General features: G+C 46.6%; 1 protein-coding gene across 2 annotated transcripts; it reads left to right on the forward strand.

Annotated features, from left to right (window-relative positions):
* The first annotated feature begins 1035 nt into the window (after positions 1–1035).
* Positions 1036–9366, forward strand: LOC105917268 (sorting nexin-21). Of its 2 annotated transcripts, none has more exons than XM_012852022.3 (6): positions 1036–1231; positions 3192–3470; positions 5197–5393; positions 5470–5611; positions 6197–6362; positions 7499–9366. In XM_012852022.3, exons 2-6 carry the CDS (start codon positions 3203–3205, stop codon positions 8001–8003), a joined length of 1278 nt encoding a protein of 425 aa, XP_012707476.2. In that variant the 5' UTR covers positions 1036–1231; positions 3192–3202; the 3' UTR covers positions 8004–9366. The 2 variants fall into 2 exon arrangements, with proteins under 2 accessions (XP_012707476.2, XP_012707477.2); XM_012852023.3 differs by having other exon boundaries at positions 3195–3470.
* Positions 9367–11763: the final 2397 nt, after the last annotated feature.

Consider the following 11763-nt stretch of genomic DNA (forward strand, 5'->3'; position numbering starts at 1 on the left):
ACAGTTGAATAAAAAGGAAATGCGCAAACACGCCGAGAACACGGCTTGACGTCACCCAGCCAGCGAGGCTTTTAACAAAAAGCTTTAAAAGTAATTACACAGATTTTAAAAGAATCAAGAGTCCGTTGAATCTCATGAATTTACCTACTTATTTTAGTTAAATAAGTGCAGATAAATGAGTCTACCATAAATAAATATCGAATAAAGTAATACTCACCTTCAGATAAAACACCTGAAGGTGGGTATTACTTTAAGACTATTTAATTCAGTTCAGTTTAATTCATTTTATAGCACCTGTGTTCTATTTAAAGGGGTATTAAACTTTATACCAATAATAAATAAAATAACTAAATAAATGGAAAATAAATTATATCAAATAAAATATGGATGAATGAAATAAAAAATAAAGATTTTTCAAGAGAAATTAGACAAATAATAAGATAAATACACTAGGGAAAGGTAATAACTCAAATTTATTAGATAATTAGATAAGAATTGATAAATAATATACATAAATAAACCAATACACTTAAAATGTACCAATTAAGAAAGTTGAAACAATTTTATAGTTTTGAATATGTCATTGTAGTATCCTGTTTATGTTTAATTTATTGACCCTCACATATTTTCTCTATTATTTATTTTAGCATTTGATGTTAATTTGACAGTTTTTATCAAACTTTTTGTGTTTTTCTTGTTTTATGTCTCGTTCATTTCCTCCTTGAATTATATTACCTAGTTATTTCCCACAAGCCTTTTAAAGTATCAAATACTATTTAAAATAAAATATTTATGAAGAAGATATTTCAAATCAAACGTGCCTCAATTAAATTCAGAAATATAATTATTAAAACAAAAACAGTAGGTAAAACAGTAGCTAGATAAACATTTGTAAATTAGCAGTTGTGTGCGTATTGCTTTTGTAAAGTAATCTGATTTTCCACAGGTCAGGATCGCTTGCTTTGTTTCTGTCGCCCCCTGCCGGACACAGCTTAGTAGTGCATGTCCTAATATGGTCACTGCCTGACATCCAGCGGGCCCCGCCTCCTCCTGCAGGCTGTGGCCGGGGAAAGCTTCAGGGAATCAGGATGCAGTCAGCTCCAAGTGTCGGTTCGACGAAGACCTCGGACGGGACGGTCCAGCCCAGAGATCATGCTCAGAACCCCGGGCAGCGGGTGAACCGAGCCGGCATGGACTAACCGGGGCGGAGGGGGTCCCGCTCCAGTCCAGGGTGAGTCTCCGGAGCAACTTTGAGGGAGACGGGGCGGAAAGTTGTTAGCTCCGCTGCTAACTCGCCGCGGCGGCGCTTAAACGGCTCCGAACCGGGTCAGAACCGGGTCAGAAGCGGCTGGGGTTCGTTCAGGAGGCGAAAAAAAAAAACATGGAAACAGCTCCGCAGGCGCCGGGAGGAGAACCGGTTCTGTTCTGGGAAGTTCGGGTCAGTTAGCGGAGTTCCACAAAGTTCCGTCTGGAGACCAGTTCATGCTTCTTTGACACTTTAAACGCGTTTACCTGGTTAATTTATCCCGGGTTAAACTATTTCTCAGTTATAATCACCTGTTATTTAGCCGCTCAGGACGATGCTTTCATGGACAGTCGGTACTTTTAGCTTTCCCCTCTTTCTGGACATTATTTCACGGATTCTAACACCTTAGAACTATTAAGTTGCAGTAAAAAGAGTAAAAACGGTGTATATTTATTTATTCATTTATTTATGCGTGCCACCAAAAGAAGATGAAATGAAAAGAGTTTTAATAATAATTCATGTTGTTAACCGGTTGGTCTGTGTTGCGTTCAAATGCTCCAAACTAAGTCGGTTTAAATCCCGCTGCTGCTCGGAACCACCAGGACCCAGAAGGAGTTGGGCGGACATTTTCCTGCCACTATGAGAGAACCCACCTAGAACCACCTGGTCGGTGTATGAAAAGCAGGATTTCCTAGATTTCCTTGAACGTGTCTTCTGTCTGTTATTTACCTGCATCACAGGTAACAGGTTCCATCTTTATTTATAGTCAGAACCGTGTTGCAGAAGCCCGGATGGTTCTCCCTGTTCTGTTGTAGTCTAATAAAATGCCTCAGTCGCGGGTTCTGCTGGGTTCTTCTCCTCTTTCTGTGCGTTTCAGTCCAAACGGAACAATTTATGGGTCAAACTCTGAAGCAGCAGGTCAGACCTAAACCTGGAAGATCCTGTTTCTGGACCCAGAACCCTAGGTGGGTGAGTGGCCGGTCCAGTTTAAACCGGGCCAGACCAAAGTCAGGCTCCTGATGATTTGACTAAAACCAAATCTTCAGCCGGTTCTGGTGTGTCAGCCAAATAAGCCGAGCAGCGCCGGCGGTTCTGGCCTGTCCCGACTCGCTGTAGCTGCTGTGAGGAAACCATCCGGAGGAGGTTCTGCAGGCCGACTCCTCTGAATTATTAATCAGTGACACGGTTTCCACTCGGAAGAGCTGCCGGTCCGGTAACCGGAGCCAGGTCGGCCCACGGCCATCTGGGGGGGGGGGGGCGCCGGGGAACCATGTGACCTTCATTCTGGACTCGTGGTTCTAGCAGAATATTCTTCGTCTCCCTGAAGCTTTCACACCGACGTCTTCATCGCGGACGATGTTGAGGTTCCAGCGAGAGCAGCAGAACCCTCCATGTTCTTTACTCTAAGGCAGAAAAGGGCACATAAACGTTTCCTTTGCAAAGATTAAAGTAAAAAAAACTGTAAACTTATTAAATAAACTGGTGAAGATTCTCAGTCATCAGGTCAGGATCGTTCCAGAAAAGTAAAAAACAAAAACAACTGGACTTTTTCCCTGAAGTTTGAAGACGTTTCTCTTCCCATCCAGAAAGTTTTCTCAATTCAAACGTCAGGAGAAGAAGGAGCTCTAAGATTTATATTACTGCTAAAAAAGGATCATTATGGTTTAGATATCAGGTAAACCAATAACGAGCCTAACGACTCCCCGTTACTAAGAGGTGAACCAGTTTCAGGTTAATCTGCATTTTATCTAAATTAAATTTATTACTTTTTATTAGTTTTATTGATGGCATATCAGACTTTTCTGTACTTGTAATGAGGAAAGTTGTGGGATGCTGTTCAGGAGGAATAGTTGTCTGTACAGACCTGGACCGTTTCCAGGTGAGCTGGAGGAAAGCAGGTGAAAGCAGGTGAAGTGTCAGGTGTCTCTAAACTGCCCGTCTCCAGCAGGTGGCGCCATGGCAGCGCGGCTCCTGGACCGCCTGAAGCGCTCTCTGTTTAAGGACGGCCAGGGAGCGGAGCAGGAGGCGGGAGGCGGACCGGAGGAGGAGGGCCTCACCAAGGAGTGGTGGGAGGCGGAGCTGGAGGAGGAGGAGGAGTGCGTGACGGAGCGCCTCAGGGGAACGCTGTGCTTCCACGGCGGAGAGTTGGGACCCGAGGAAGGAGGCGAGGACAGCGACTCGGACTACCTGGGGGAGTCGATGGAGGAGGGCCTCAGCAGCACAGGTGACCTTCGTCTACTCTGAAAGGTTCAGGTTTCTGGGACTGGATCAGACGACCTGTGTCACCTGTAATACACCTGTGTCACCTGTAACATACCCGTGTCACCTGTGACATACCTGTAACATACCCGTGACACCTGTAACATACCTGTAACATACCTGTGACACCTGTGACATACCTGTGACACCTGTAACATACCTGTGACAGCTGTAACATACCCGTGACACCTGTAACATACCTGTGACAGCTGTAACATATCCGTGACACCTGTAACATACATACCTATGTCACCTGTAACATACATACCCGTGTCACCTGTGACATACCTGTGACATACCTTTGTCACCTGTGACATACCTGTGACACCTGTGACATACCTGTGACACCTGTGACACCTGTAACATACACACCTGTGTCACCTGTGACATACCTGTGTCACCTGTGACATACCCGTGTCACCTGTGACATACCCGTGTCACCTGTGACATACCTGTGTCACCTGTGACATACCCGTGTCACCTGTAACATACATACCCGTGTCACCTGTTACATACATACCCGTGTCACCTGTGACATACCTGTGACATACCTGTGTCACCTGTGACATACCCGTGTCACCTGTGACATACCTGTGTCACCTGTGACATACCCGTGTCACCTGTGACATACCCGTGTCACCTGTAACATACCTGTGTCACCTGTGACATACCTGTGACATACCTGTGTCACCTGTAACATACCTGTGACACCTGTGACATACCTGTGACACCTGTGACATACCTGTGTCACCTGTGACATACCCGTGTCACCTGTGACATACCTGTGACACCTGTGACATACCTGTGACACCTGTGACATACCCGTGTCACCTGTGACATACCTGTGTCATCTGTGACATACCTGTGTCACCTGTGACATACCTGTGTCACCTGTGACATACATACCTGTGTTACCTGTGACATGCATACCTGTGTCACCTGTGACATACCTGTGTCACCTGTGACATACATACCTGTGTCACCTGTGACATACATACCTGTGTCACCTGTGACATACATACCTGTGTCACCTGTGACATACATACCTGTGTCACCTGTGACATACATACCTGTGTCACCTGTGACATGCATACCTGTGTCACCTGTGACATACCTGTGTCACCTGTGACATACCTGTGACACCTGTGACATACCCGTGTCACCTGTGACATACCTGTGTCACCTGTGACATACCTGTGTCACCTGTGACATACCTGTGTCACCTGTGACATACATACCTGTGTTACCTGTGACATGCATACCTGTGTCACCTGTGACATACCTGTGTCACCTGTGACATACATACCTGTGTCACCTGTGACATACATACCTGTGTCACCTGTGACATACATACCTGTGTCACCTGTGACATGCATACCTGTGTCACCTGTAACATACCCGTGTCACCGGTGACATACATACCTGTGACACCTGTAACATACCTGTGTCACCTGTGACATACCTGTGACACCTGTAACATACCTGTGTCACCTGTGACATACCTGTGTCACCTGTAACATACCCAGGTCACCTGTAACATACATACCTGTGTCACCTGTAACATACCTGTGACACAGGTATGTTACAGGTGACACAGGAAGCAGCTGCATCTCTAAAGGGATTTCTGGTTCTGGTTGGGTCAGATGGAGGTTCTAAAGGTCCGATCTGGTTCTGTCTGGGTTCTCCTCTAGATGCCAGCCCGGTGGGCGTGTCCCCAGTTGGCCCCGCCCCCTCCTCCATGCTGACGCGGCAGCTTCAGGACAGCTGGAGGAGCCTGCGTGGGCTGGGAGGGGCGGGTCCCGGCCACGGCGTGCGGCGGCAGGCGGACGGCCTGATGTTCGAGGTGACGGACGCCAGCGTGGTGACGGACGGCGGCTCTAAATACGTGGTCAGTTCTGGGCGGCGCCGGTTCTGAGGCGTCCGTGACCCCAGCAGGTCCGACTCAGCTGCTTCTGTCCCCGCAGCTCTACACCGTCCACGTGATCCAGTCCGGCGGCAGCGACAAGACCCCCGCCGTCATCACGCGCCGCTACTCCGACTTCCAGCGCCTCCACGCCACCCTGAGGCGTAACCACGGCGACCAGATGGAGCGCGTCTCCTTCCCACGTAAGCGAAGCGCCGTGCGTCAGCGTCTGACGTCCCGCTTCAATGTTTCAGTTGATCTGGAGAATAATTTACCCAATTATTTTAGTTAAATAAGTGCAGATAAATGAGTCCATCATAAATAAATATAGAATAAAATAGACGATACATTTCAGAAATTATTCACGTGTACGATAAAACACCTGAAAGTTTTTATTTTAAGACTATTTAATTTGGTTTATTTGTATAGCACCGGTGTTCTGTTTAAAATGGGGAATTAAACTTTAAACCAATAATAAATAAAATAACAATAAATGGAAAATAAATTATATTAAATCAAATATGGTTGAATAAAATAAATACAGTAGGTAAAGGTAATAACTTTATCACAAAATTTATCACAAAGTAAACGTAATTGGATAAGAATTAATAAATAAAATACATAAACTAATTTAGAAAGTTTTTAATATGTCTATGTAGTATCCTGTTTATTCACTTTACATGTTTTTATAATTTATAGACATTCACATATGTTTGTTTTAGCATTTGATTTTAATTTAACAGCTTTTATCCAGTTTTTTTTAAATGTTTTTCTCATTTTGTCCGTAGGGAAGAAGCTGCGCAGGAACTTCACGGCTGAGACCATCGCCAAGCGCAGCCGCGCCTTCGAGCAGTACCTGTCTCACCTGTGTTCCCTGCCCGTCCTGCGGGGGGCGCCCTGCGTGCGGCAGTTCTTCTACCTGAGCGACCTGCAGGACGCCCAGCTGCTCATCAGGTAGCTGCTTCTTTCAGCCGGGTTCCAGCGTGACCCGGGAACCTCTGCAGAACCCTGAGATCCGGGCAGAACCGGATGAGCTGAGCCCTAAAAGCCGCTGGATCGGGTTTTCTGGACTCGTCCAGGTCTGAGTCTCCGTGTTCCAGCTGCTGCCAGACGGCGTAGAACCCACTAAGTTCTGCAGAACGTCGACAGTTCAGTGGATTTTGTGCGCGGGTTAAAGTTCTTTTGGAAAATGAGACCCACTTGGTTCTGTTCAGACTTTTTATTCAAGGTTTTAAACTGAAGCTGCTCTCAACCAATGAAACCTGGCAGAGCCTGAGCATTAGCCAATCAGAGAGAGAGCAGGGCGGGTCTTTGCAAAGCGGCCAGTCTGAGGTTTGTCGGTGTTAATCAATCATTTTAACTTTTGGAGGAACGTCTCAAACTAAATTTTAGCGACATTTAGCTGCCAGTTTTCTGTGATGATGTAAATCCAGCCGTTTGATCCTGGAAGGTTAATATTAGGGCTGAGAATTATCTAAAATGATACGATTCAATACGGTTCTGCATACATAGCTCAGCTTGATTTGATGTGACTCAAATATCGATATTTATCACTTTCAAATTAATGCTCAAAGTGATTCAATCACCAAAACCAGCCAAATATTATATTTATGTTTAATTTATTGACCTCTGATGTGTTAACAGGAACATAAAGTGCATTTATTTTAATGCATTTATCACAGAAACCAAACAATGTGCCCAAACGTCTGATTTTTCCTGTAATCCTGTAAAACAGTGATGGTGTGCTGTGATAACGCCCCCTAGGGGCTGGGAGGTGTATCCATACTGAAAGCCAGAATATAGATATTAAATTGTTTTTAAAAACATTGATATTAATCTTTGTATCGATTTTTACGTGCAGCTCTGGTTATAAAGTTAAAGCTGTGAAGCTCGAGGAACCGGAGAGGAACCGATCAGGAGAACGTTAGCTGCTGGATCTCCATCTGAGGTTCTGCAGAACCTTCCGTCTCTCCTGGTCTCGTTCTGCGAGCTGGGGCATCGTCGTCCGCCATCTTCCTGGCGCCGTGTTCTGTTTGCTGTTGCATGCTGGGAGAATTCAGCGTCTTTGTTTTTCTTCTTCTGCCGTCCAGGGCCGGCCGGTTCCAGGAGGCTCTGGGTCCGCTGCTCAACGCCAAGAGGCTGCAGCACAAGCTGGGCTGGGCGGGTCACCGTGACGACGAGACGCAGGCCCCGCCTCCGGGCTCCTCCCATTGGTTCTTCACCTTGGTGGGGCTGCAGTGCTGCTTCCAGGAGGTGGAGCAGCTGGAGGAGGCCTGGGAGCACTGCGACCACGCCCTCCGTGTGCTCGTCCCCGCCGAGACCCAGACCGGGCCGGAGATCAAGCCCCTCCCCCCGCAGGACAAGCCCCTCCCCCCGCAGGACAAGCCCCTCCCCCCGCAGCCGGACGCGCCCCACTCCCTGCTGCTGCCGCTGCTGCAGGCGGGGGTCCGGCTGTCGTGGCAGACGGGAAGAGACAAGCAGCGGTGGGAGGAACATCTGCAGCAGCTGGAGGAGCAGCAGGCGGCGCCGGACGACCGCGGGTCGGTCCGGGACTTCCTGCTCAGACACAAGCTGCAGGGCAGCGGGGACGGCTGAAGCTGCGCAGCGTGATACGAGCAGACCGGAGGCTTTCAGAATAAAAGCCCGATATCTGCGGGGAGACCAGGTAAAAGACCCGATCGGACCTGACCACCTGGTTCCGGTTGGAGAAGCCAAGGCTGGAATGGTTTCCTCTGAGATGTCCGGTTTTATTCTGAAGTTCTGTTTAGTTCTCCTCTTGCCGAGTAGAACTCTGCATCAGAACCTCCTGACGCTGCCTGGGCGGTTCTGCAGAGACCCGAAGGACCGCTGGTTCCGGGTTGTTCACCAGGAAACTTTTGCACAGGAAAAATAAAAGCAATCAAACAGTTTACGGTTCTGTTGAGGAGTAAATCTGAAGGGTTCTCCTCAGACGGCGCTGGTCCGGCCCAACAGGAAGTCTGGGAGCTGAGGGTCAGCTGTAGAGCGCCCCCCGGTGGAGCCTGACGTCCAGCAGGTAGTTTCCACCTTTAAGGCTGGAAGGCCTGGCGGAGCCTCGTTTAAGGTAAAACACGTGGGCGTGGCTCCCAGGTGATGACCGGACAGAAATGCACCTGAGGAGCTTAACGTGACGGCAGACTGGAGATGCTGGAGAGGTTTAACGAGGAAAAGGGAATAACGAGGGAGCAGAGCAGCACCTGGTGGACTCTGTCAGGGAATAAAAGAGAATAAAAGGGAATTAAAGGGAATTAAAGAGCGTAGCCTGCAGGTTCACTTCCACACATCCTAACAGAAACCAGGATTCATCGATAGATTTCATCCTCTGTTCTCTGCTGCTCCCAAACTCAGTGAGTCTATGGCCCTTTCTGTTTGATGATGATGATGATGATGATGATGATGATGAAGCAAGCTTTTTCCATGGAGACGTCACCTTTAAGGTTGCATATTTCAGCTTTAACATCATCCATCCATCAGTTCTGAGTTAAATCCTCTTAACTGAGGCACATGCAGTTACAGGTTGGGTCCAGCAGGGGGCAGAGTGGGCAGTAACCTGGACTTCCTGCTTTTTGGGCCTTTTCCCCACAGTTTTAGTTTTAATGTCACATTTCTAGCTCCACATGTCTGTAATTTTAGATCATATAATGGAGAATATCTTTTACACGTCATTTTAAAACTTCGCCGGTCTGTGGAGTCGTTTTATTTCACCAAGAGGTCAGAGATTTCTAGCTTTGTCACGAGAAAGGGAAAATAAACTTTAACTGTTTATTAAAGTCATTTAGTGTTAGGTGAATGTAGCGTCCAGATTTATCAATTTACCGTTCATAAAAATCGCCTTTTCAGAGTTTACTATGTGCAGAAAGATTTTCTTTGTTACAGTTTGGTGTTTATAATATCTGCAAAATGCTGTTTTTAGTCAAAATAAACTTTAAAATCAATCAGATTAATGTTGTTGTATATTTTCTGCAAAGCCTTGTTTCATGGTTTTGTGGCTTTTATTTGGCGTCTTTGTCGCCGTATTCTCTGACCGTTCTGCGTCTGCCACTTGCAGCGATTGGAGTGAAGTTTCAGGATTGTTCAAATGCTTAAATTGATGAATTTTTCTTTGTTTTTTCTTTTTGTACATTATAAAGGGCTTTTATTTGTGTTTTTGCCAAACACATTACTCCTTAATCCACTCTTAAAGGAGACATCTGCCAAGTCCACCTTTTTAGCCCTTGGATCCTGTAGGAGAGCAGAGAAGTTGGAAGTAATCTCTCCAGGAGCTGCGCAGACATCTTTATATTCTGTCATATCTTTCAAGCCCTTCAGTTTTCTCTGTTCTCTGTTATGCTTTTTGAACGATAACGTCACATTATCTGCTGCACAGCCGCTTAACAAGGTCATGAACTTCCAGCTTACACGTCTCAGAAATGAGTTTTAGCTGTGACTTTGTAGGCCAAGCTGAAGGAAATAAAAATGTTCAGTTGTTGGGCATATTAATCCACACCGTCCCTCAGGAGACTACAAAAATGGCCGAACGGGTTAGCGTGGCACGTTCTGCGACCTGGAGGTGGGCGGGGTCTGATTTAAAGGGACGGCACCAAAACGAGTTGCTCCCAGACGCACCTCAGACCTGGGCTAAAAGAGGAGCTGTGGGGCAACAATAACGAGGATTTCAGACCAAAGCGTTGCAGCTCCACTTTAGATGGACCACAAAGGAATGATTTCAATGTGAAAAGGAAGCATTTAAAATCAGGACGCGTCCCCTTTAAACCACTAATTATGGGACGTAAATAAACCTAGGGCTGGACAATAATTCACAACAATGTATATCGATCAATAGATGTATATTGATATTTGAAAAAAAAGGTAGATAAAAAGTTCAATAGAATAACAGTTTTCCTTCTTTATGCATTCTATCATGTAGGTTAATATACCATCATTACTTCCTCCCAACCAATCACAACGCAGACCCAGGAACCAAGCACCGCCCCCTTCAAAGAGTTCAGAGAGCACGTGCTTTTTTTTTTTTTTTTTTTTTTTTTTAAACTTACAGTTTTGGTAAAAAGTTGGTTGAATAAAGGGTTGAGTTTGAATTGAGGGTTTGGCTTGTGTTCTGTATCTAAAAACATGTTGCTAAGCAACAGGCTAAAACGGCCAGGCCTGCACTAAAAATACAAGTTTTGATTTTGTTGATAATTATCTATATCGATCAATATGATTTATATTTTATCGATATGTTTTTTTTCTCCCTGTATCGTCACTGTCGGTAGGAGCGCAGGTGTAATTCCGGCCTCTGGCCAGCAGAGGGCGCGCTGCTCCCGCCTGCTCCGCTGTGAGGACATTCCTCAGGTCTGACGGAATGTTGCTGCTTCCAGGTTCGGTCACAGCAGCAGAATCTGAGCTCGGTTCGGTCCATGTGGGTCGGTGGGTGGGCGGGGTGCCACGGATGGACCGGGTCCCGCTCTGGTCCCGCTCTGGTCCAGTTCTGGTCCAGTTCTGGTCCCGCTGGTTTTACCGCTGCGGCTGCTTCCCTCCGCGCAGCTGATGGCTGTTATCTGTTAATCAGCGCTCAGAATCACGTCTCCATGGCGACAGGGCCACGAGCGGCTGCCACGGAAACGCTGGTTGCCACGGTAACGGTCACGGATCACGCCAGAGCCCGGAAGACGTGACATCAGGAAGTGGGTGCTGTCATGGCGACGCTCTGATGCAAACGGCTCAGTCTGAAAATAAACCCGACAGACAGGTGTTTACATCAGAGGAAGGTTGGATGTTCAGGTGTTCTGGTTGTTTACATCAGAGGAAGGTTGGAGGTTCAGGTGTTCTGGTTGTTTACATCAGAGGAAGGGTTCTTCATAGCTCACTTCCTGTTTCACGCTCCTTTGTTCCTCTAATGGGTCAGATCTTTGTCCGGCACCAGAACCTCAGCAGGTCCTCTGTCGGACCTTTGCGGGTTCTGGGCCTTCTCCTGCTCGGCTTCCTGAAGGTCCCGCCAAAGCTTTTCAACCAGGCTGAGGTGTGAACTTTGACTAGGCCACTGCTACACCCATGCCCCCCCCCCCCCCACACACTGTAAACAGCAGCATCAGTTTAGCATTTCCTCCCATCATGCACTGCCAGCAGGGCAGCCGCTCTCTTTGACCTTCTATCGCACGTTTATTTCTATCTGCCAGACTTTCCTCTAGTAATTGTTTTGTTTTTCAATAAATCAATAAATGTCCAACTTATTCCTAATATAATTACACAATAGAAATTAATTGTTGTTCAACTTTAAATGTTAACTTAACATTAAAAATCCAACAATAAACCAAAAGATATTTGTAGGCGTTTACGCAAGTCTTTAAGATATTTTTTT

Source organism: Fundulus heteroclitus, chromosome 1 (genome assembly GCF_011125445.2).
Source record: "Fundulus heteroclitus isolate FHET01 chromosome 1, MU-UCD_Fhet_4.1, whole genome shotgun sequence".
NCBI classification, from domain to species: Eukaryota; Metazoa; Chordata; class Actinopteri; order Cyprinodontiformes; family Fundulidae; genus Fundulus; species Fundulus heteroclitus.